Source organism: Globicephala melas, chromosome 5 (genome assembly GCF_963455315.2).
Source record: "Globicephala melas chromosome 5, mGloMel1.2, whole genome shotgun sequence".
Lineage (NCBI taxonomy): Eukaryota > Metazoa > Chordata > Mammalia > Artiodactyla > Delphinidae > Globicephala > Globicephala melas.
In genome coordinates this window covers 52550044-52576858 of record NC_083318.1, presented here as the reverse complement: position 1 = coordinate 52576858, position 26815 = coordinate 52550044, and the positions used below count along the sequence as shown (strand labels likewise).

At 42.7% G+C, this 26815-nt stretch overlaps 1 protein-coding gene across 6 annotated transcripts in view; it reads right to left on the bottom strand.

The window, feature by feature from the left end:
* Positions 1-15449: 15449 nt before the first annotated feature.
* LOC115839923 (recombining binding protein suppressor of hairless) overlaps positions 15450-26815 on the bottom strand; it is a 231606-nt gene continuing 220240 nt past the window's right edge. For 5 of the 6 annotated variants that reach the window (XM_060299219.2, XM_060299220.2, XM_070045566.1 and 2 more), the window contains 4 exons: positions 21565-21705; positions 20345-20500; positions 19855-19958; positions 15450-19694 (listed from right to left, as the gene is read on the bottom strand). In XM_060299219.2, coding sequence (XP_060155202.1) covers positions 19379-19694; positions 19855-19958; positions 20345-20500; positions 21565-21705 — 717 coding nt within the window. In that variant the 3' untranslated portion in view covers positions 15450-19378. The remainder of the gene's footprint in view (positions 19695-19854; positions 19959-20344; positions 20501-21564; positions 21706-26815) is intronic. The other variant, XM_060299221.2, reaches the window with a different exon arrangement.

Sequence of the window (26815 nt, the reverse complement as noted above, 5' to 3'; positions counted from 1 at the left end):
TCGGGCGGGCAAGGAGACCAGCGCCGTCCTGTGGAACCAGAGTGGCAGCTCTGGACGCAGTGAAAAGCTTTGGGATCTGTTTCCACTCTGTGGTGTTATTTCTCATTCAAAAGCCACTTTTCCTGCTAAAGCTTCATGAGGCCTTGTGCATCATCTGTTTTTCTAACCTTATGTCCTAATACCTCATACAGTACTTAATCCATAGATATATTTAATAATTCTTTTTTGGATCAATGAACATGTTGACTAATTAATTAATGAGCACTGGACCAATCTGACATTGGTTTGAATTCTAAATCCTTCACCTGTTAACTGTTCAACCTTGGGCAAGTTACTTAACTTCTCTGATTCTCATTTTCCTTTTCTGTACGATGAGGATAATGAGACAATCACCAGGTTGGGTACTGAGAGGGTTAAATGAAATAGCTTTTGTACGGAGTCAAGAGCAAGGTCGCCATCGGATAGGTCCTAAGGAATGCTGGTGTCCAAATTTCTTTCCCCACTACATACAAAATCAGAGTTGTTCTAGTGCCATGAACCCACTGTAGAATCTAGAGTTGAAAGGGACTCTAAGCCCTTGTTACTTGAAGTGTGGTCCAAGGACTAGCCCATCAGAATTCCATGGGAACTTGCTAGAAATAAATAAGCTCAGGCCGTACCCCAGACCTACTGAATTAGACTTTCTAGAGGAGAGAACTGCTTATCTGTGTACTTCATAAGCACCCCTCTCCATCCCAGGTGATTCCTATCATCAAAGAGGAAGTCGAGATAGATGAAGCCTGCTCAAGTCCAAGGGTCTAGATCCTTCATACTGCTCCAAACACATGGACCCCAGCCCACTACCCTGGCGCTTGCTGCCTGGGCTTCCAAACATTGCTGCTAACCCGTTTCCCGGCTGCCATGACTCAGATACCTGCCACTCCTAGCTGGGCCCCCAGTAGATTGACAGCCACCCCACTGGATGTCCACACCGGACCAATCAGTTGGGCTCCGGAGGGTCCAGTAGCATCGCGCAAAAGAAGAGCCGGAGCCTGGCTCGCTGACCAGTGTCACAGTCCCCTGTGAGAGGTGCCTTCTCTCCTTTGCAATCCTCCTGGCCCACCTGCTGTACCTTAGGAAATAGAATGGAACAGGATTCTGTGTAACTGTGGGAGGCGGCCTTGTTTGTGAATCATCAACCACGTCAACAAACCCTAAAGACAGAGGTGAAAGAGAGGACCAGTTCGTACTCGCCTGTCAAACATCCTCCAGGCCTGTCTATGCTAATTGCTCATTAACCAACTCTGATCTTAGGGTGTCACAAAAATTGGTTTCTTCATTTTTAGGATATGATCAGACCTTCCAGAAACTAAATTTTCTTCTTAGCTGCTGCAGAACTCACTTTAGGGAGGTGTGGAACCTGTTGTTCAGTCTTGGTGACTGGACTCATTTGGGGTTTGCAGGGAGTTGGAATAAGAATGCCTTCCACTCCACCTTGTAACTCCTTGTTTTGCCCCTCAGCACACTGCTTTAAACATTGTTTAGAGACCACCTCTGTTGGGATGATAACCCAAATGATGGCGCTAAAACATAACTTCAGAATGGCGGTGATCCTGTCTGCCATGACGGCTCTGCCTGGCACAAAGTGGGGTTTCGATGTATACTTCTTAATAAATGCCAAAAAGCATAGAGATGTAAATGGACTCTACAAAGTTGCTCATCAAGATGAGGGCTGGAGGGCACATTGGGCTCTCATTTTTATCCAGAGCTGTTAGCTTTTAAATCTTTACTGTGCTCAGGCTGACTTTCATATCCTGTTCCAGAGAACTAGTGAAAATCTTTCCCAAGCCAAGTTCAAACTTGCTGCCATCTACTGGCCAACACTTGACATTATATTTACCTGCGTACATTTAAATTTTAACTTGTAACTTAAAACATTTGCAGAAAGTTACGGAAACATGATCTATTATAAGGATCTGGAAGTAATATCCCATTTCAGGAGAATAAACTGTTTTGGATTACGTGTTTTAAAATCTTAGATTATAAATTAGAGCGCAATGAAATTTCCAATCAATAAATTGTTATATCCTCAAAGGATGGATATATTGTTTTTCTGGATTTTATGGCTCCTCCTTCATAGTCTGTGAGTTTGGGAAAAAGTATATTGAGTCTGAAAGTCAAAGAATGTCTCCTGAAGTTACTCAGGCCCAGAATGTACACATTCAGAAAACTTCGGCGGGTAGAGCTGCCCACTCAGTAGAAGATGCTAGGAAGTCCATCTTCCCAGCTCCCCATCAAGAAAGTGTGTGTGAAAAAAAAAAAAAAGAAAGTGTGTGTGTGTGTGCGTGTGTGTGTTTGATATACTTTTTAAATATCTGAACTGCAAGCATTGGAAAACAATAGATCTCACATTGCTCCGTGGTACATATGAAAGGTAAGTCGGGTCCATAAATAAAACTCCCCCAGAAAGAAAGCACACAGACACACACACATACACCTCTAATTTCAAAGATTTTTCTAAGACTCAATGTGGCTCAAGACTGGCCATTGAGAAGCTGATGGTTCTGGAATGGGATCCAAAGTCTGCCTGGTGATTTTCTTTTTTTTTTTTTTAAATAAATTTATTTATTTATGTCTGTGTTGGGTCTTTGTTGCTGTGCATGGGCTTTCTCTAGTTGTGCCGAGTGGGGACTACTCTTCATTGTGGTGCGCGGGCTTCTCATTGTGGTGGCTTCTTTTGTTGCAGAGCACAGGCTCTAGACTCACGGGTTTCAGTAGTTGTGGCACACAGGTTTCAGTAGTTGTGGCTTGTGGGCTTCAGTAGTTGTGACATGCGGGCTTCAGTAGTTATGGCATATGGGCTTCAGTAGTTGTGGCACACGGGCTCTAGAACGCAGGCTCAATAGTTGTGGCGCACGGGCTTAGTTGCTCTGCAGCATGTAGGATCTTCCCAGACCAGGGCTCGAACCCGTGTCCTATGCATTAGCACTGTGCCACCAGAGAAGCCCCTTGCTGGTGATTCTTTAGACTGTTCCAAGCCACCAGTGCCCCACAGGACCACAGAGAGAAGCCTCTGGCCAGGGGCAGGCAGGGAGACTACACTGTAGTCCAGGAAACATTCCCCTTCCTTGAAAACAGATTTAGCATCTCTGAGAATTGTTTGTCCTAGAGAACAGAAGAGTGGTGTGTGTGTGTGTGTGTGTGTGTGTGTGTGTGTGTGTGTGTGTGAGCTAAGACCTGCCTCTTGCACAGCTTCTCACTGGCAGGGCTCACCAACGTCTCCCTTGCCCAGTGATTTGCCAGGAAACCGCCACAGAGTGCGGTTCTATTCCAATAAATATTTATGGAACTGAGAAGATGGACTCAAACTCATCCAATAAATATTTATGGAGCCTTTACAGACACTGTTCTAGGCTCTGGGGACACAGCATTGAACAAGGCAAACAGTGCTTCCCTTCTCTTGGCTCTTGTCTTCTAGCAGGAGAAAAAGGCAATAGACAAGTGCAGAAACTCAGGAGCAGTAAACGCTACACAGAAAATAAAACAGGGAATGAGATGAAGAGTGAATGAACTGGGGAGCTGGAGGAGAGAGACTTATTAGGATGGCCATCTTTTTCTCAAAAAGCAGAAACCTGAATGAAGTGAGTGAGACAGCCATGGGGAGCTCTGGGAAGAGTGATCTAGACAGAAGGAACAGTAGGTTCAAAAGCCCAGAGGCGGGAATCTCTTGGTATGTTCAAGGAACTAAAAAAAAAAAAAAACCAAATGCACGTCACATACATAACTTCAAATAATCTTTCCAAAGACCCTAAGAAATAAGTGCTATTATTATCCCCATTTTACAGATGAAACTGAGGCTCAGAGAGGTTAAGTACCTTGCCCAAGGTCATCCAGCCGGCAAATGGCGGAGCTAGGCAAGGACACCAGGTATCTGGCTGTAGAACCCAAGCTCTTAAAGAATTTGAATTGATATGAGAAGAAACAAGTGCCGGGTATTACCTGGAAGAGCTGAGGGGTGTGGGTGGTGAGTAGGGGTGGAAGATAGAACCCAGGACCAAACCAGTCTTCGGGAATAAAGGGTGCTTTCCTTTCCTCCTGGGGAGACTTATAGAAGAGAATCTTTTAGAAGAGGGTGTATCAGTTGACAGGAAAGGAAAAGGAACAGGGTGTGCCTATGGGGTCCCCAGTGAAGTGTGTTTGTGTGTGTGTGTGTCTTCTCTTGTACGACTACGGGGACAGTTACACTAAGCGTGTCATTTTAAATTTCTCTCTGCTTAGACCCACACGCCCTAACGACCCGGTCCCTCTGTGAAGTCCGAGGGTTTGTGCAGCTGCACGGGACATTGTCATGGGAGAGCGGAGTACCCACACCCCTGCCTCCCCTGGGCAGGTGAGAAGGTCAAGGCTGAGGGTCCAGAGGGAGAACAGAGAGAGCCCTGTGGTCTGCAGCTAAGCTGGCTGAGGATGTAAGACAAAGGCTTTCCTTCCCAAATGCTCTGAGAGATCGTAGCCCTTAGGGGGAGCGTGGTGCCTGGGTCTTACTGTCTCATCCTAGAACCCAAGTTTCCTGAGAAGAGCAGTGTCGTCTATGTCACACACCAACCCCCAGGCCCCCAGCACCTAGCACAGGTCCTGGCAGGTAGAAGGCACTCAATAAATAGGTGTAATATGGACGTGTGATATGTCTATTGGGACCTTCTGCTGCAAGGGGCAGAAAACTTCTGGTTTCCAAAAGAAAGAAAATTTCTTAACCTGATAATGAAAAAAATGGGAACTAGATTGGGCTTTCCACCCAGTGGACACGGGGCTCCTATGGTGAACCCAGAACTCTGAGTTTGCCAGGTCTGAGCTCAGCCTTTCACCATATTTGTTTCATTCTCAGGTAAGTTGGTTGCAGCAGCTTCAGTCCCCACCCAACCTCCCAAGAGAAAGACAGGGTCCTGGGAATCACTCTGATTGGGCCAGCTTACATCATATTACCAGCCCTGAGCCAATCGTCATGGGCAGCGAAATGCAGTGTCTTGATTGGCCTCAATCTGGGTCATGTGCTTCACCCCAGATTCCTGAATGACAGCCCCACACTGACCTCAAGGATGAGCAGAGAGGGAGAGGAGGATCCCCTATGAGCCCCTTATATTGGGTGGAAATACAAATGATCTGTACCATCAGAGACAGGGAGATGGAAATAATAGCAATTATAATGACCAACATTTATAGAGGGCCAACTTCTACTGGGTTCCATTCTAAGCACTTTACAAGTGTTAATGCAATTCTGGTAACAATGGGATGGGTAGGTGGTATCAATAGTCCTTACGTCACAGAAGAAGCAGCTTAGAGAAATTAATTAACTTGCCCAAGTTCACACAGCTATAAAATGGCAGAACCAGGAATCAGACCCAGGTATCCAGCTACAATGTCCATGCACTCAACCACAGTCTATGTAAAAAACTGCTGAGAAAGCCCAGAACGGGGACAAATTAGTGGGCAGCATTTCAGCTGATACCCAGTGCCAAGCAGAGGCCTGACCCATAATAAACTCTATTTGTCAAATGAATAAATGGTGCCCTGGTCTCACCCATGTGCATTTGACATCCTCAGATGCAAGTGACTTGATTTCTGGGAAAATACTTTATACTGCTTCTATATCCTCCTAAGCTGGAGGTCCATAGTGGGTGCTAACAATTTTTATTTTTAGGAGAAAATGAAGAAGCAATCGTGATTGGAAGAAATATCCTCTCCACCCCACCTTAGGGAGGATTCCTATTCTTTCATCCACCTTACATTTTTACCCTGGGCAGCACTTCCAGAAATGACTTTTCTGGGTGGTCTTGATACCAGTTCTCATCTCTGCTCTTCTGGGAAAGCTTCCTTCAGAGACCATATCTAAGCTATTTGCCAGTGGACAGGGGCTGAGGGGTTCCATGTGCTGCAGACTCGTAGATATAAGCAGGCATCTTCCCGACAGAGCCCAGGTAAAGAGCCTGGATCCTGGGGATGGTGGGGACAGAGAAAGCCCGCGGTCTGGAGCCAGCCCCTCCCCTGGCCAGGGTGTCTGTGGGGTCCAGCTTAGAATTCTCAGCTCTGCAGGTTGGTGCTTCTTCTCTGAATAGGCCCTGTGCTAGGGTCTGAAGTGGACCACCAAGGGATGGGAGTAAAACATACAGCATTCACTCACCCACTCACTCCCTTATCCATCCTTTTACCGATACTTATTTGAACACTAACCAAGTTCTAATCGCTCTTTCAGTTGCTGGGGCATTAAAAAGAGGAAGAACAAGATTCCTCCCTGATACCCTCCTCCCAAAAGACACCTGCTCATTCTCCTATGAAGCTGAGACTCTTGGGGGATCCAGCATTGACCAAATAATCACACACATCATTGAAAGGACCAGGAGCTAAGAGAGCATGTGACGAGGAAGCTGGCAGAGGTAGGGCTGGCAGTGGAGGAGGGAGTGACAGCAAACAGCTCCCAGAAGAAGTGATATTTGAGCTGAGCTCAGCCGAGCAAGGGGGAGTTCAAGGTGAAGTGGGTTGAGGCGAAAGGCAGTCAGGCAAGAAGGAAGAGTCAGGGCCGAGGTGGTGAAGAAGGACTGACAGAGGCAGTGCGGGTGTTGCAGAGATCGGGGGAGGAAGGAGAGATGCGGCCGGAGAGGGAGGAGGGGCCTGACCTTGCACGACTTTGTAGGATTTGTTGGGAATTTTGTCTTTCACTAGAGGACACTGAAAATCTAGTCCTGGGTATGGGTTTACGAGAAAGAGCTGTGATTCAGTTTCTATGTTAGGAAGTCCCACTGGCTATTGTGGGGGAAACCAGAATGGATAAGGGGAGAACCATTAAGAGACTACTGGAGGAATCCACAGAAGAGATGGTGGAGGTTTGGACAAGACTGATGGCCGTGGAAAGAGGTAGCATGGACAGAGTCAAGAAACGTTTAGGACACAAGTCAACAAGCCAGCTCTGGGACCAAAGCGGATTCAGAAATGTGTTTCCTACTCACCCCTCCCATCCAGGACAATCGTAAGACTCCATGGGCCCTAGACACTTGTCCCTGGAGGCCAGGCCCCACATTCATATAAAATACCCACAGCCCACATCAAACATGGTTTTGTAGGGTTTTTTTAAATTGAAAATATTTTAATCATTTTGCTTTTCAGATTATCTAGCTACGTGTATAATTAATACATTGAATTTGCAAATGGTCACAGTTTCTTGGCAATCATCAGGCATACCCCAAAATCCTACCCAAGGGAGAAAATCAAAACTACAAACTGTTTCCAAATATAATCAAAATGTTTGTTACTCTGGATGATAAATTAGGTCAACACCTTCACACAGTCCACAGACTTAGAACTTTGAACGTGACCTCCGCCTAGGGCAGAGGCTGTCATTGTTTTTATTCTGGGTGTGTCAATAGTGTTGATTTATACAACATGCCATAATTTTGAGAACCCTCTTTTGGCATTTCTTCACCTGAAAAAAATTAGATTTACTGGGGTACCATTTACATCCAGTAAAATTCAGTCTTTTTATGTGCATAATTCTATGGGTTTGACGAATATCTATAGTTGTGTAACTGTGACCACAGTCAAAATAGGGAATATTTTCCTCACCCCCAACATTTCCCTGGATTCCCTTCCCCCCATTCCCTGGCAACCACTGGTGTGATGTCCGTCCCCAGGGTCTTGCCTTTTTGAGGTCTTCTGATGGAATCACAGAGCATGGAGCCTTCTATGCCTGGCTTCTTTCACTCAGCACGTGCACGTGAGATCAATCTAATTTTGCACGTATCAATGGTTTGTTGCTTTTTGCTGCTAAGTAGCAGTTCACTGTATGATGTATTACCATGAACTTGTTTATTTTTTGTAAATTTATTTACAGAAATTTATTCTCCCGCAATTCTGGAGGCCAGGCTTGCGCGCCCTCCAGAGGCTCTCTGGGAGGTTCATTTCCTTATCTTCTCCAGGTTCTGGAGGCGCCAGGGGTCCCATGGCTGGTAGCTGCATCACTGCAGTTTCTGCCTCCGTCCTCACATGGCCTTCTCCTCTTTCCCTCTTGTCCTCGGATTTGGGGCCCACTTGATAATCCAGGGTGATCTCATCTCAAGATCCTTAATTACATCTGCAAAGACCCTTTTTCAGAAAAAGGTCACCTTCACCGGTTCAAGGATCAGCACACAGATACGACCTCTGGGGGCTGCCATGCACCCTATTACGTATGGATAGATCACAGTTTGTCTCTTCTCTCGCTAGCCGATGAGCATCTGGGTTGTTTCCAGTTTGAGGACAGTATAAATACCCCTGCTCTGGACACCCGCCGGTCTTTGCACTGACCCACGCTCTCCTTTCTCCTGCGTGTGGGATGAGGGTGTCATTCCCCTACTTGGTGACACAAGAGGCACTTGAAAACAAGGCAGTGGCCTGTCCCTTTCGGTCCACATCTAAGCGGCTGTGCCCTGAGGCCTGCGTGTCCCCTGCCCCCTGGTCTCAGGCCCCTGCACTTGGAGAGTCAAGAACATTTATATAAATGGGCTCTTGGAAAGGAAGAGCTCCAGCAGGGTCAGGGACTGAATCTCATTTCCCCGGACAGCTTCCTCGAGTGCCAGGCTCCAGCTTCAGACGTGGCAGTTTCTCTTCCTGTCAGTGTCCCTGGCACGTGAGTCCAGGGCAGGCTCGGGAAGCCAGATACCGGGTGCTGCGGCTGTGAGTCCCTCTGCCACCCCACACCCCCCGGGGACCAGGGCGCACTGACCCAGACGGGCTGATGGGGCCCCCCTGGGGTGCAATTTTATCATCAACCTGTAACTGCGTTATCTTCAAAAATAAATGAACAGTCGATCTTGCTAATCCCCTCGGGCTCCCCAGCTGAGCCTGTCTTGTGTTTGGTTACACATGTCCTCCTGTGGGTTCAAAGGAGTCTTCTGTTTAACATCTACATTTGCTTTTGAACCCTTTTCATTTCTTTATTTTTTCATTGTTTGTTTCTGCTTGTCCTTGCCCTGTGTGGGAACACCCGGATGCTGGGCCCTTCTATTCTAAGGCGTTCCGCCCCTGTGAGATCCTGCACACCTGTGTGACCCTCACCCACCTGCTTATCTCACGCTGACTAGGACACCTTCAAACTCCCTGAGATGAAAGCGCCAATGGAGTTGTTTAGAAAAAAGGCTTGCTGGTGACCTCACCTGCTCCCCAGGAACGTCTGCCTCCTAGCCTGCAGGGGGAGAAGGTTCTTGCTGGGGGGCTGCGAAACCCGGATTCAGTCTCCACCTCCTGGTTGAATTCTGTGTCCTTGACCTTCGGCTGTACTGCAACACTAACTGAGCCTGTCACTGCGGCGCAGAGTATAGTTCCCCCCAGGATTCATTCCCTCCATTAAAACAAACAAAAAACACTCTTTCTAGCCTTCTATGGGTTGAAATGCCTGGGTTGTTTTTTTTTTTTTTTGCCGGAATTCAAAATCCTAACAGAGAGTCCGCTTCTACGGCAGAGATGGAGAAATCTGCCTAATTTCCTCCCAGTTCAACTTTTCTTTTCTCTGCTACTCCGAGGGCCTCCTGAATTCTGTGCAGCCCTATTCACAGTGACAAACATGGTTCCTGGGAGGCTGAAAACAGGGAGCATTCACCCTTCTTACTAGAGAATTCAGATGACTGCTCAGACACAGGTGAAACCGCCCTCAGGTTTCCCACAGGTGAAATCTCAGTGAGGTGAAAATCCAGGTGGCTTCAAACATAAGGCAGGTCTGCCTCTTCTCTTCCAAGCCACTGGCTCCCACCTAAATGTGTAGCTTGGTTTCCACGTGACCCAAATCAAACTCAGCATTACATGAATGCCTACTTTATGCCAACCACTTTACATATTTAATTGCATTTTTATGTTTATCAACAACCTCAGGGAAGCAGATATCCTTCCTTCCCTTCATTTTACAGATGAGGAAACTGAGTTTTAGAGAAATAGAGTGAGGTGTCTAAGACCTCAAAGCTAGCTAGTAGTGAAAGAGGAAACCTGAACTTAAGCCCACGTCTCTGTGTCTCTAATGCTCATGGTCTTTCCCTGTCCATGCTGCCTTCTCCAATCTGACATAATTCACAATGTGCCTTTGAACAAGTTACTCAGCCTCTCTGAGCCTCAGTGTCCTTGTCTATGAAATGGGAATAGTAAGTCCTGCTCCCCAGTGTTCTTGAGAGCTTTAAGAACGGCATCAAGCAGGTAAACTATTTAGCATATTCCTGGCACATATATGTTCAGCAAGTAGCACCAACTTCTATTTTCTAGTAATAGCATTCAAGCTTTTGATGGTAGAGTCAGATCATGGAATCTTCCAGCTAGAAGCACCTTTAAGACCATCTTTTACAGTCCCCTCACTTTACAGATGAGGAGATAGAGGCCAGAGAGTTTACGTGCACTTCCTGTGGTCAGACAATGTGTTAGTGAAAATCTGAGGCCATGTTCATGGTCATTCAAGTACAGGTTCAAGTTCTTCAAAACTGGCTTTTGGAAGAAAGGAATGTTTGTATCTTGCCCTTTGAACTTCTTAGCTGCATTCCAGGCTATTTGGTGTGGGGATGGGGGATGGGGAGTAGTTTCTGTTTTTCTTTTGTAGCAAATCACAGTTGAGGAAAAATTGTAAAGGAAAAGCCAATATGGGTCAACACTTCTTGACCCATGTGAGATCCCTGGGTCAGCATCATCTAGAAGCTTGTTAGAAATGCAATTTCTTGGGCTCCAACCCAGATCTCTTGAGTCAGAAACTCTCTTAGGGACTTCCCTGCTGGTCCAGTGGCTAAGACTCCATGCTCCCAATGCAGGGGCCCAGGTTCGATCCCTGATCAGGGAACTAGAGCCCACATGCTGCAACAAAGAGTTCGCATGCTGCAACTAGAAAGACCCCGCGTGCCACAAAGAAGATCCCGTGTGCTGCAACTAAGACCCGGTGCAGCCAAATAAATAAATATTAAAAAAAAAAAAAAACCTCTCTTAAAATGGATCTTACAATAAATACTTCATTTGAAAATATTGTATCCATAAAATACACCAAGAACAGAATGTTATGAAAAAAAGAACAAGAAAGAGTTTTTGAAAACTTAAACAAAAAATGAGAGCCAAAATGAAAAAATCCAAAGAACGGCTGAAAGGAAAACTAGAGGAAATCTCTCTGAAAAAAGACAAAGAAATGGAAAACAGGATAAAGATAAGAAAATTAAAGAAGCAATCAGGGTGGCGGTTTGGGAGGGTCATCTGACTGGTAGGAATTCCAGAAAGAGAGAACAGAGATAATGGAGGAGAACAATCTTTCAAAGACATAACACAAGAAAACTCCAGCAAAGTTCATAAATATCTATTATTTATTTATGTATTTTTGTCTGGGTTGGGTCTTTGTTGCTGCACGCAGGCTTTCTCTAGTTGCGGCGAGCGGGGGCTACTCTTCCTTGCAGTGCTGGGCTTCTCATTGCGGTGGCTTCTGTTGTTGTGGATCATGGGATCTAGGCACACAGACTTCAGTAGTTGTGGCACACGGGCTCAGTAGTTGTGGCTCGCGGGCTCTAGAGCGCAGGCTCAGTTGTGGTGCATGGGCTTAGTTGCTCCGCAGCATCATAAATATCTATTTTGAAAGCACCCAGTGAATGTCTAGCATGTGTTTGAAAAAAAAAAGTGTACAGCAACATACGTATGTCAGTGTACAATTTTAGAAACCAAGGATTGACAAAAATCCTAGGGCTTCCCTGGTGCCGCAGTGGTTGAGAGTCTGCCTGCCGATGCAGGGGACACGGGTTTCGTGCCCCGGTCCAGGAAGATCCCACATGCCGCGGAGCGGCTGGGCCCGTGAGACGTGGCCGCTGAGCCTGCGCGTCCGGACCCTGTGCTCCGCAGCGGGAGAGGCCACAACAGTGAGAGGCCTGCGTACAAAAAAAAAAAAAAAAAAAATCCTAAAATCTTCCAGAGAGGTGGAAAACAAACAAACAAATAGAACCACACAAATCAACTGTAAGGAAAGACAGTTTAAAAAGGAAAAGGCCCATAGGACAAACAGCAGTTAGAGGTCTCTGGAAGGATGACTTTCTAAGGAAAAATAATGGTTTTAATGATTATCTGACATGTTTGTGTATTTGGAAAATAACAATGATGTTTATTTAAACAAATATAAGCTCCACGAAGGCAGGGATTTAACTAGTTTGCTCACTGCTGATCTTCAGTGCCAAGAACAGTGCCTGGCACATAGTGAAAATTTAGACTTAATGAATCTTATGGAACATTTGGAAATAAAGAGAGAGTAGGTGTATAGAAAACTGAGTAGGGGTAGTGGGGGAGAAAAATGATACTTGTATTAACTTCAGGAAAAACAAAAAGTTATACTAAAGAGGAAACATAATTATAGTATCCTATCTATATTACTGTATACTCTCAAGAGTGAATAATTAAACAACCATAGTAATGTAAGCACTGACCAATGATTTAAATAAAAACTGTATTATATTTGGAGGAAAGAAAGTAAGAGAGGAATGGGAATCAGGGTGGAGGCAAACAAAATCCTCAGCTGCCACTGCAGGAAAGTTGACAGATAATGTTTAAATTAAGTCAAGAAACAGAGAATGACGGGGCCTTCCCTGGTGGCGCAGTGGTTGAGAGTCCGCCTGCGGATGCAGAGGACACGGGTTCGTGCCCCGGTCTGGGAAGATCCCACAGGCCGCGGAGCAGCTGGGCCCGTGAGCCATGGCCGCTGGGCCTGTGCGTCCAGAGCCTGCGCGTCTGGAGCCTGTGCTCCGCAACGGGAGAGGCAGCAACAGTGAGAGGCCCGCGTACCGCAAAAAAAAAAAAAAAAAAAAAAAAAAACTCAGTTGTGAACGTTTAAGCAGGGGAAAACCACGATCACCGATTTTGTGTTGTGTTGTGAGCAAGGACAAAGAACAGCCTTGTGGGGAGAAAACTTCGTTTCACGATAAAAGAACAGCTGCCAAAAACGGCCCAAGAGGCTGCTGGGAATGACCTCGTCACACTCTTTCCTCCTTTATATGAAGAAGATGGGGCGGGGGCGGCGTTCTGGATTGAGAGTCTGGGATTTCAGCACCAGTGGAAATGATCGACCAGGCAGAGGTGCCAGAAATGGCGGACCTGCATGTTGACTGTACTCAACGCGCAGGGTAGTAGAATACAAGGAGGTGAAAAGCAGGGACTACAATCAATGGTGCACACCTAAACCTCATACTTCCCTTTTAAAAAACTTGTCATAGGATTCCACATTTTCAAGTGCTACTTCCAAGATTGCTCTAGGTCCTGTTGGGATAAGTTCCTGGACTTGGCCCTATTCAGAATTGGCTGGGAGCGGTAGGACACGGAGATCAAGCCGTGGTGGATGGTGCCTGAAAACTTTACCTTTCCTTTAGAATTTTACATAGAAGAGGACCAGGAGGAGCCCCTCTTTGGCCACCTGGACTCGCACCTGGCCCGCGTCGAGGCGCACAACCAGACCCTCATCCAGCTGGAGACGCGCCTCACGGCCACGAGCCTGACGCACGTCCTCACGTGGGGCTGGTTGAGTTGAGGCAGTGGCTGTTCCACATGATCTGGAGCCTTGGGACTGGGACCCCCAAAGCCGGGCTGGAGGGTGCAGGATGCTGCGGCTGGTGTGGCGCCAGCCCCTGACCAGAACCACCTGGCCGAGCCCCCAACCCCATCCATCGTGCTGGACCCGCCTGGCCTGTTCTCATCCCACAGGAAGGGGAGGACCATCCCTCTTCGGCCTTCTCAGGCTTGCCTTTACCGCATGCTTGGTTCTAGATACCTTTAGATTTCACTGTGTCAGTAAAAGGATTTTGCTCTCCCCTGGGCAGTCGAGACTTGAGGGGAGTTTTGGCTCGGGCATATGGGTAAAAACACCTGAAGGGCACTGACACGAGGCTGCATTTGTAGCCCAGTCTTGTCCCTCAAAGGCCTAAGTCCCCCGGGTGTAAGAAAGTGGTCCACCAGCAAAGATCCAGTAAAACAAGTGGCACAATGTAAAAAAACAATAAGAATAAAAATTTAAAAAATAAAGTGCTACTTCCGCAAAGCAAAACATTCTATAAATTCCATTATAAAACAACCTAGCTGTGTTCATAATGAATGTTTTTTGTTATAGAGTTAAAACCTTGTTCCTTTTCTGTATTAGATAATACTTACCTGCCTTTTCTTTAAACCAAGATGAGTCATGAGTTCTTACATATGTGTGCAGGACACCTTACACTATTTATTGAACACCTGCGTGCCAGGCACACAAAAAACCTTATCCTTAACACAAAGAACTGTGGATAACTCTCCAGTCTTGCAGGTCCTATGTGAGCTGTGGCACCAGTTCTATCCCCCAGCCGTAAGCTTTAGGGTCTAACCTGTAGGTCAAGACGAAGCACCTCATTTGTACTTTACATACATCAACTTAATTTGTCGTCCTCATTGCTGTCTAGCGCTAAACCAGGGTTTTTCAGGGTTTTTTGTACTGTATCTTTCTAGATTTTTGTTTGTTTAAGGAGAGGACTTGCGTCTGTGATCCCTCACCACTAGCACCTGATGTAGCTTGCCCTCTGCATGTTTTTAACTGGCAACCATCTACGGGTTCAAGGACAAAATATATACACATATATATACTTAATGGACCTTTCATTAGGTTGCTTAGAAAGTGATCATATACTATTTATAACAAGGGGTAGAAAACATATTATTCCCATCTAAATTCTAAACCAAGAAGCTATTACCCAATCTATACATAGACTGGGAGTTTGGAACCGACATGCTATATTTAAAATAGGTAACTAACAAAGACCTACTGTAAAATAAATAAATAAATTGTTTTTTTTTTTTAAAAAAGAAGCTATTACCAATCCTAGCCATTAAAGCCTCACAACTCAAATTCCAACTATATTGTTTCTAAATTATTTAACGATCACTATTTTTAGATGTATTTAGCAAAAATCCTGATAACTTTGCTTATATTTTTTTCTTTTGGGGGAGATCAGATAAATGAACTTGTTATGACTGAAAAAATACGTAACAACTTCCCCCCTTTACTTTCTGTTTCCCTATTAAACAAAGTACGCTTTCTCTCCAACGAGGAGCTCCCACCAAAAAGGAAAAAACATTCTATGTTCTTTCATACACCAAACCAAATGACCTTACACTGGAAAAGCAAGCTACGTTAAATAATGCTCTCCAATCTTGTTGAGATTAGCTCGAAAAGTTCCTGAATTGGGAGACAACCCTTGAGTGGCGAAGCCCATTTCCCCGTGAAGAAGAAAAGAACCACCCCCCGCAAAAAAAAACTTTCTCTTTTTAAAGCACTGTGTAGTTTAAAACATTAAAAAAAAAAAAAAGCAGCACAGCCATCACTTTGATGTGATGTAGATTAGATAGCAAGGTAAGACTGTAAATGTACCAACTGTAATATGGAATTTAATTTTATCTCTATGAAGTATTCTGAAATCAAAGACGATAATACATGCATCAGGCACATCCAACAGAAGACTTTTACAATGGTTTACATTTCCTTTTTATTTATTTCTTGAAACTGCCCATATTGCAGGTTTCTCATGGATGAAATATGGAACTGAGCAGATTCTTTTTTCTACAAAATTATGGTATAAACTTGCTCAATTTTCTATCTTATTGCTAATAAACCTTACAGGTGCACAGTTTGTAAAATAAACCCCTTAAGGACTGAATGCATAGAGCATGCTGCAAGGTACAAGAAATAAGCTAAAAATGAGCATATAAACCTACATCTGGACCAACACAGTACTGAATGCTGGCAAACATTTATCACAACACATGGAAAAATTAATAAAAGGAAATACAGTTCAGTCCTGAAAGGGTTAAATAGAAACCCTAATATATTATTGTTTCTAACCATCATCCCACATTACAGTGCTTGAAAACAAAGTCGAAAGTCTGGCACAGAAAATTACACACATTTGTTCAGTACTCATCAGAAACACAGCTGCTTTTGAAATCAAAAATAAGTAACTTGGTTAATAACTGAATAACATTTTGTTTCAAAAAGGAACACCCCCCCCCACCCCCTGCATGGATTATCTGATTAAACATGACCAGTTAGTTTAGTTCTTAAAACCTGTGTTGGAAATTGAGGGCACAGATGGTACTCGTTTCATTAAAAAAAAACAAAAACAAAAAACCCCCCAAAAACAAAAAACTAACCAGTTACAACTGCAAATAAGTCTGTGCAGTACGAGTGACAAATATTTCACTAATTAATATATATATGAGGATGCCTTTAGTTGCCACAGTTTAAGAAAAGTCAGCAGCAGGGTAAATTTTATACTAGTGTTCAACTCTGAAATCATTTAAAATAAAAAGGGCATTTTATATTTAAAGCCTTTAGCTTGCCATCCCAATCTACGTGATCAAATTCAACAGAATAAAAACATATTGGATAACAGACTCAGCTTCTATGCATATTTTCAGAAACTGCATAGAATCATAAGAGCATAGCCTACACTTCTAATACAGAATTAAAAAAAAAAAGCTTGGACGTACTATACTTTAACTGAAGTGGTTACCATTCTGAGAGTCTTTATAAGGGATAATGACCAGCATCTCTAACAATGCCACCATTGGAGGAGGGGCCGTGTTCTACCATAACCAGAGGACAAGGCTCCTGAAAATTAAACACTGAAAATAATTCACAAAAAAATTTTAATCAGCTGATAAAAGAACTACTAGTAAACAATAAGCCACAACAGACAAATCATTTCAGTCTTTAGTTTGTGGTATGTAGAATGTCATAAAATAGTGGGGGGGAGAATGCCTGTATAAGCATATTCTTGGACTTTTCAAAAATAAAGAGGAAAAGGGTTTACAGTCTAATATTTCAATTATCTTATTAAAATAAAGAGCCAAAATTAGATATAGCTAAACAGTAAAAAAGCAAAAGTTAATTTTAATAAAGCCATAAACTTGAAAAAATTATTTTGAGTTGCAATGCTGGGTAGGAATAGTTTGTTCTTCAAAAGCATCTCATCTGTTATCAGTTAATTTAATATAATTTGGTAACTAAATACCAAACCTGGGAAGTGGAGGAAACTTGTGGCCCATTCAAAGTAAGGCAGCACTGAAAACATTTCGGCGCTCTGAACAAAAAGCACTGTGTAAAGACTACTTCCAGACTCAACAGAGAGAAGAATAAATACTACTCATAAACAAGCAAGTTTGCAAGAAAAAGCCAGTAAACAGTTAAAACAAAGAAAGATAAGGCCACAATGAATTCTGCCCTTGGTCACTGAAACAGATTTAAAGTGTGAGGCAGGATTAGCTTACAAGAGAAGCTAGTGACGGGAGCAGACTTAAAGAGAGAAAGGCTATATATAGTATAATGCAGCCTGTGAGTAATTAAAAAGGCTTGCAGTAAAGAGAAGACCACAATAACTTTTATTTAACCACTAACATGTTTTACAAATGACTTCCCCCTTGAAAACTGAGGAAAAAGTGATGTAAAGATGTTAGGAATTGTATTTACAATGGCAGAGTCTGAGCAGAAGAATGAGTAATGAAGATATCAAAGCTGGGGGTGGAGGGGAGTGGGGGGAAGCTACTAACAATGATGTTTTAAAAAGTCTACTGACGGAAACTTTTCAAAATAGCCCAGGACACCAGAAAGACAATTTCTGTATGGAAACTGCAGGAAGTTAGTTTTGCATTCTTAAGGTACTTGTGGCTCCTGTTTTATGGGACAGTAAAAGCTTACCACAATCTAGAGGTAGTTTTTACTCAAAGAAAGATGACTGTATTACTAGACCATGTCCTATAACATCACACACATAGTTCCTGTAGAAAACGTAGCCCAATGAGGCTGCTGCAATTTCTAAGACACCGAACATAGGCGTGCCCAAAGTGCAGGAACAAAACCAACGTGAAACCGGTGAGCCCAGCACACACAGCCAGCACACAACCCTGAATGCAGCCAAATCTTAACTGAATGGAGAAGAAATGCTTTCTGAGTAGGAGACATTTGTGAAGATGCTCAGTACTGGGGAAGAGAAAACAAAAAAAGGCAGGGAGAGAAATGGAAAGATAAAGTACATTTGCATTTTTATAATCTTACAGCTATCTGTTCCTAAAGTACTGTCTTCCAGCTATTTTAGTTGGTCATCTAGTAAAAGCATCTTGTTTCAAGGTTACAATGATATTTTGGCCTAGGCTACCCCCCACAAAAGAAAGTAAGTAAAAACATGCTTTTGCTGAGATTTTCCTCATTATACAATAAGGGCACCATCTACCAACTGGTAGCAAATACTTCTGATGATATTTTTTTGTCATATGCCAACAAGGCAGAAAAACACCCTGCTGAATGAAATCACTGGGAATATTCTAGCTTCAAAATAAAATGTTTAACTTACACATAATACAAGTTATGTACAAGATTAGGAGGAGGGAAAACCTGAACAAATCCTGGACCGCATAGATACATTTCTGCACAGGAAAAGGGAAGGGAACGCTGTAAAAACCAACATGTTCCACGCCATTAACTCATTAATGGCTAAATGGCCACATTTAATTCCAGGTAAATGTTAGAACCTCTTGGATTACAACTATAAATACATTTTTTTAAAAAAAGGAACACAGAAATAACTATCAACGGTGTCTGAGAATAGAGACTAAGTCAACGTACGTTGCATGTATTGCAGGCAAGGCAGAGGCATTTTTTTTAAAGCTTTTGCACAGACTTCAAATAATCTTAAAAGAAATATGCAGGCCTTTACAAGATTTGACTTGCTGAAATCAAAACACCTTCCACTCATGAAAAGTCATAAGACTTCAGCTTTTAAAGAAAATAATAAAATAAAAAGAACAGTTCCAGCCTTAGACCAAAAAGACCTGGAGGAGTATGGTAATTAGATTAAACAAGCATGGTCAGGCTTGGAACCTGAATGTACTTAAGAGCAAAAGCTCAAAGGGGGTGGGGAGGAGAACAACCTATTTGGTAACAAAGGTGTACTATATATACTGCGATATAAAAAAGGTATGGTGAAAATGTACCTTTTACTAAAGCTTATACAAGTTCCTTGGTCCATAAAAACTATGTTAGATTTTCGTCTTCTAGTTTGATTACCTTTTACTCCAGCCACATCTCTATTTCTTGCCCATTTAAACAAAACCAAACAAAAACCAACCAAACAAAAATAACAGCTGAAAAAAATCAATTTCCAAAAGTTTGCACATTTTGATGTTTTTTTGTTTGTTTTACTGTGGCTTCTGCACTTCAAATCAGCACTTGCAGGTAATGGGGTTTTTGAATAGTATCACCGGGTACGAAAAGTTTTCCCAAGAAACCACAAAAGATTGTTCATTTTTTTCTTTCTTTTTTTGTCAACATTTTGCCGCACTCAAGTCAGTGTAAGTCCTAGCAAAAAGACGGTAGTTAGGACACAACTGTTGCTGTAGATGACGTGACATTGGTTGAATTTGTGCTGACATTTGTGTAACTCCCCTCGCTGTTTGTGTTTGACTCATTAGGGGGCACTTGGCTAGAGTTGGCTCGAAGGATTGCTCCTGCCGCGCTGCAATGTGGCCGTGGCCCCGGTTCTGGGGTGTAGGTAAAGGTAAGGCTGGTGGAATAAATGATTCCATCATTACGGACCAAAGTTACTGGAACCTGGACTGGCTGCCGGACCCATCTCCAACCTTCTCGGAATGCAGAAATGTCTGGGACAACACAGAGCATACTCTCTCCACATCTGAGGAGGAAATAGAAATCACTTAAAAGCACAGAAAATTTTAGAACTGAAACTTAAAACAAGGTTGCTTAAATACAGGACAACCAATATCAGGAAAGAGTCTCATGTACCCACACCCCCATCCAAAACTCTAGATGATGTAAAAAATTATATTAAGTACCTGTACATAGTTTCAGCTTCTACATCCCCAAACCACACTCGTAAATTTGGAGTGAAATTCTGTCCTGTAAGTTCAAGCATTGCTACGTCCCCACCGCCATTCAACTGCAATTCACAGAAAATCAGAACAATGTTGAGAAAACTTTTCATTTTTCATTAAAGTACAGTTTCTCATTCGACTATCATGTGCAAAAAAATGGATAAATAAAATGCTTCTTTTAAATGACATGATTATAAAGACAAAGTGAACTAAAAATATCACAAGCTAATATACAAACTGATTTACATTTAAATTTTCTTGCATAAAATTATGTTCCTCTCATTTTCTTTTTTTAAAAAATCAACAAATGATGTGTAACAAAACCTCCAAAAAAAAAACTCCAAATCACAAGATTTGGAGAAAAATCAAATTTATTGTGAAATAAAATTATGCCATGTCATAGCTGAGATCAGCTGCAAAGAGCTAAAAGTCAACTTGTAAGTGGTCTCACCTGAAGACTTTCTACAACAGGCACCGGTGTGACTGGGGCAAGGACAGGGCCCATCCCCTCGTAAAATGTATACTCTGCCTTATCTGTACTAATGATTGTCCAGGAAGCGCCATCATTTATCATCTCTTTATTTGGTTCTTTTGGGCATGGAGTGGCCTTATGAAAAAATTGGTTAGAAATTGAGTTTTATATACACTGCAGTATAAGACACTTTAACAAAGTAACACTCATAGACTGGCATTAACATGAAGAGAATTTAGTACAAATTTATAAACTTCCCAAGCACGATGCTTCGCCAATCCCTAAACAAACAGAATGTTAGCATGGAAACCTCACATATGGCAGGTTTTATTTTAATACAAAATACTTCAGTGACATACTAAAAACTAATAATACCTTCAGAATACCATTTAAGTAAGAGTATACCAGTACCTGTATAATTTCTTTAATAAAAGATCAGTATCTGTGATGTAAATAGCTGTTTAAAACTCTTTAGGGATCCCTGAGAGAGAGAGAATGGGAGCCCCCTCCTGCTCAGAGAACAGCTAGAAACTTATGTACTTTCAGCTGGAAGGAACCGAGATATTGACTGACAATCCCCTACCCCTATCTCGAAACACCTAGGCCAGACCATCAGTGCTGGGTTGAGGAGACTGGCTGTGTGTGCATCTCTCTGGAAAGGTTCCAGATGTTCAGAAATGAGTTTCATGTGAAAGTATAACTATTCTATTAAGTCATCTGTTCATGTCATAAATGTCCTCATGAAAGCCTTCTGAGTAAATATAGTTAAAAATTAGCTTTTGAAATGTGTCATCATTACTATCTTAGAAGACCCCAATATAAATCTGATGAGAATTATGAACGCTCCTCCAAAATAGGCATGTATCATATACAATGTTGTCTGCACATAATTTCAGGTGATTTACTGAATACCCAACATCTAGTTTTGGATAATCTGAGGGGCTCTTTGTTCCTCAGAACTAGACATTAACTGCTTCTCTTAGAACATTTTCATAGTTTTGAGTTCTTCCTTGATGTAAGATGACTGCTATATCCGAGGAACATGTAGGCTAAGGACCCTTGAACTTGAGATAAATATCTGAACACACAGCTTCATGTATTCGGATACAATTAACATTAAGCGAGAGTTTCATGTTTCTAAATGCTGCTAACCTAATAGTTCGCACATTTTAGATTTTACCAGTAATTTAAAAACATACCTGAAACTGAATTATTCTTTCTTGAGAAAGGCACAAGTACATTCTTTCTGTATCCTTAAGGTAAAATGCACATTTATGGAGCTGTGACACAGGATCATCTGCATCCAGTAATGCGGTCTGCTTATCAACTTTCCTAATTATCTGTATTTCAACAATTAAAAAAGAAAAGATCATCACATACGGAGTTTTCATTTCGTACACTGTCAAGAGTACACAGAAAGAATCTGCTATATAATAATACATCACAGGTATTTGTCACATACCTACATACACAAAAGAATTTACAAACAATAAAGCTAGGTATAAGAATACTTTTAGATTGCAAGCATGTTAAGAATGTAGAGATGTTACCTTTTTCCTTGAACTCCTAAAAAAACAGGGCAGACTGGCACCTGTTTTCTAGATCAGTGGTTTTCAAACTTTAATGTCCATACAAATCATCTGGGGTTCCTGTTAAACACACATCTGTTCTGATCCCACAGATCACACACGGGGCCTGATATTCTGCATTCTAGCAAACTTCCAGCTGATGTTAATCCTGACCTTTCCAATAATATACAACGACAAATATTCCAACATCAAAGGGGAAATTATCTCTAAAGGCCACTATGGGTGTGCTAGTCAGTACCTAAGTCCAGTATCATACTTATACGTTGTTTTAATTTTAACCTAAAAGAGGTTATCATTTTGCAGATTAGGAAACAGGCTCAGAGGTCAGGTTAAGTTCCTCAAAATCACTTGGTTAGTAGCTCAGGGACCAGAATATGATTCCAAGGCAGGCTGCTTGTCCAGCCTGAACTCTTTCCATTACACACCATGACCTTATAATCCAAATATTCCACAAAACACATATGGATATCTGAAAGATAATCCTATCAAACCTTAGACGTTACTTATCACATGGAAGGTAATCACTAAGTGTTTGAGGACTATGAAAATCACTCCCAACAGCATACAAACATGTTAGAACTATTTCTCATCTAAAATCAGAAGAAACCCCTTCCTTGACTACACATCCCTGTCCTTCCCTCTCACCACCCTGTTTCTCTGCTCTCCTTTACATCAAAACTCCTCTTCCTCACCACCCCAACTCCTGAAATCTCTCCAGCCTTTTGTCTCAAAATTGCTCTTGGTGAGGCCACTAAGGACTTCAAGACTGTTGAATCCCATAAGCACTTCTCTGTCCTCATCTTATTAGCTTTCTCAGAGGCATCCGACCCACACATTCTTCCTTCGGGGATACACCTGCTCTAACCGGCCTTTAGTCTCCACAGCCGAGTCCCCAAATCTCTTCTCTATCCATACTCTATACTTTCTGTACTATTTAGAAGTTGGCAACTCCTAAATTTGTATTTCCGGCCATAGCCTTTCTCAGGCACTCGACGTGTATATTTAACTACCTATTCAACAGTTACACTGAAAATGTCTATTAATAGGCATCTCAATCTTAATCAAAAACAGAATTTTTTATTTCTCCCTAAATGTGATCCTCCCTCAACTCATAGCTCAATAAATGACACCACGTTCACTCAATCCTAAAACCGTGGAGTCATCCTTGACTCCTTGCTTTCTCTTATACCCAAGCTGTCAACAAATTGTTAGGTCTACCTTCAAACAAATCGGTCACCTCTCATCACCTTTCCAGTACCATCCTAGTCTAAGGTACCATCATCAACTTCTTGCCCGAATTTTGACAAAAGCCCAACCACCTTTCTCTTTGTTTCCACAGCTATGTCCCTATGCTCTCTTATCCACAAAGCAGCCAGAATTATTCTTCCAAACATAAACCAGCCATCATTCCCTGTTTAAAACTCTCCAGTGGGGATGTCCCTGGTGGCGCAGTGGTTAAGAAGCCGCCTGCCAATGCAGAGGACACGGGTTTGATCCCTGGCCCAGGAAGATGCCACATGCCACAAGCAACTAAGCCTGTGTGCCACAACTACTGAGCCTGGGCTCTACAGCCCACAAGCCACAACTACTGAGCCCGTGCACTGCAACTACTGAAGCCCACACGCTCTAGGGCCTGTGTACCTCAACTACTGAGCCTGCGTGCCGCAACTACTGAAGCCCACGCACCTAGAGCCCGTGCTCCACAACAAGAGAAGCCACCGCAACGAGAAGCCCGTGCACCACAATGAAGAGTAGCCCCCACTCGCTACAACTAGAGAAAAGCCCACGCACAGCAATGAAGACCCAATGCAGCCCAAAAAAAAAAACACACACACACACAAAACCCTCCAGTGGCCTCCTATCTTACACAGATAACAGAAAGTCCGTAGTGTAGATAGAGAGAGGGACTTGACAAGATGTTGCCCATGGCTAACCTTGCAGAATCATGTCCTGGCACTTCCCCCCTGCACCCCGACTTGGCTCTAGCTACAATGGCTTCCTTGCTAGTCCTCACACATTCCTGTCTTAAGTTCTTTTTGCCCTCATTCTGTCAGCCTGAAATGCTCCTCACCCAGTTTCTGCTTTTCCAACTTCATTCTGGTCTCTGTTCAAATAGCCCCACTTCAAAAAAACTTCTCTGACCACTCTAAGCACTCCCTTTTCCCTATCCCTTTATCCTGTTTTAATGTCTTATCACTTACATTAACCTTTTAACACATTATATGGGTATTTCTTTAGCTGGTTTTCGTTGACATCCCTTCCAAAATGTAAGCTCCGGGCTTCCCGGGTGGTGCAGTGGTTAAGAATCTGCCTGCCAATGCAGGGGACACAGGTTCAAACCCTGGTCCGGGAAGATCCCGCATGCCGCGGAGCAACTAAGCCCGTGCAACTACTGAGCCTGTGCTCTAGAGCCCACAAGCCACAACTACTGAGCCCGCATGCCACAACTACTGAAGCCCACGTGCCTCACGTGCCTAGAGCCTGTGCTCTGCCACAAGAGAAGCCACTGCAATGAGAAGCCTGCTCGCCGCAACTAGAGAAAGCCCACACGTAGCAACAAAGACCCAATGTGGCCAAACATAAATAATAAAATAAAATTAATTAATTAAAAAAAAAATGTAAGCTCCAGAAGGAAAGAAAGTCTACCTTGTTCACCAATGTATCTCCAGCATCTAGACAGTTCCTGGCCCATGGGTTCAGGGCTATTTGTAGAATGCACGTATGCATGTAGGACTGTAATACTTTGCTCCACAATGAACACCCTTAACAGTAGCTACTCACAAGATATTGTGAGGACTAAATGAATCAATATATGTAAAAGTGCTCAGAACAGTGCTATTAATATTATGCAATATTATTGGGTTTTTATTACTTGATTCACACCAGACATATTCCAAGATGATTTTTCTTTACTTAAGCCACAGCTATTAAAAATCCCAATCTTTTAAAGTCAACATTCTTCATATTTACATATTTTTAGCTCTGCAGTTTATTAGTCAGAATATTTGTCATTCTACTCACATCACCACTAATTTTTGAGTTTAAAGGGAGACACTACACTTTTAGCAATTACAGTTTCTAAGATATTCTGTGAGACTAATTAAACTCAAGCAAAATGTTTCCATTCAATGCTAGTCTTAAAGGTTTATTTAAATTTAATGATGTTTGGATTTTAGGGAAATAAGTGAATTTTGAATGATGTAAGTTTAAAGCTTACTGTAAGTCTGCCACACTCAACTATGACTTCACCACGTAAGAGTCAACATTTGCCTATGACACTGTCATTTCTGTAATCCACTGTTTCTCCACTACCTAGTAATAATAAGCATATTGAGAACATGGGCCATGTTTGGTTCAATTTTATTTCCCATAATAGTTCTCTGGACATAGACACTGCTGAATGACCTAGTCTCACCAATAAAGAAACCAAATATGTCCCCTACTATTTGGTATCAAACTTGCTGTGATCATTTCTAATTATTAAGAACAGGAAAGAAATCTGAGAAACCAGATAGTATGAATGTTCTAACAAGCTATGTGTGATGAATTCTACATTCATAAAACACCAGATGTTACTCCAACCAGCTCTCTCTCTTCTACGCTGGCTTTGTAGGTTACTGGTACAGTATTTTCCATATTTCTGAGGTAAACAGGATACAGCTCTTAAGGACAGAAAACATATCTTATTCATATTCCTAGACTATACCTGGTAAATGCCCAGGCTGAATTCATGTCGCTAATTAGTTTACCTAACAGATTTTAGATGTCCCAAACCTCTGGGGCATCTGACAGCCTTGAGGAAGTGGGATAAATACTAACCAGTGTTTCTTGTTAGTTGGCTCGACCTACATAGACTATGCCTGTTTTTAAAGCATCCTAAAAACCAGGATTTCTCATTAGAACATTCATCCCATTGAAACTTGGTCTTGGAGGGAGAGTGTTTTCCAAGCAAAGATCTCCAATAAGGCTAATATTCTAGGAAGCATAGCATGCAATGTTCAGATATTAAGACAGTGTCATCCTTCTTGAAAGCACATGAAAGCCTCCTCTGAAAAACGTGCCTTTGTTGAAAACTGCACGTAAGTGGAGGTATAGGAGGGCCTGAAGTAGTGCAGACCATATAAAGCCTAGCTATGTCTCTGAGGAATCTAATTCCTCAGTCACACAACCTCTAGAAAGAGGTATTTACCGGTACATTGTTAACGATGGTACTGCAACTTTTCCTAAGGCATTCTCTGGATCAGGTTTTTTATTGCAGCATTTTTATAATCAGAGCCCCATACTTTTACATGTTGAAAATATTCAATTAAAGATGATGTTCAAGGGGCTTCCCTGGTGGCGCAGTGGTTGAGAATCCGCCTGCCAATGCAGGGGACACGGTCCAGAAAGATCCCACATGCCGCAAAGCAACTAAACCCATGCGCCACAACTACTGAGCCTGTGCTCTACAGCCCGTGAGCCACAACTACTGAGCCCGTGTGCTGCAACTACTGAAGCCCGTGTGCCTAGAGCCCATGCTCCACGACGAGAGAAGCCACTGCAATGAGAAGCCCGCTCACTGCAACAAAGAGTAGCTCCCGCTCACCACAACTAGAGAAAGCCCACGTGCAGCAGCGAAGACCCAACACAGCCAAAAATAAATAAATAAAATAAATAAATTTATTAAAAAACAACAAAAAAAAGATGACTTTCAAGCAAGGCAGACCGGTACTTTACATGAAACTAAGTGAAAACACTATTTTAAGATTTGAGTCTGTCTTCTAAGTGGCCCATATATAAGCTGTTGCTGATCAGAGGCAAAGGCCTCTGAATAGTGATTCTATAGTACAAGCATTTAATACCAAAGCAAATAAACATTATC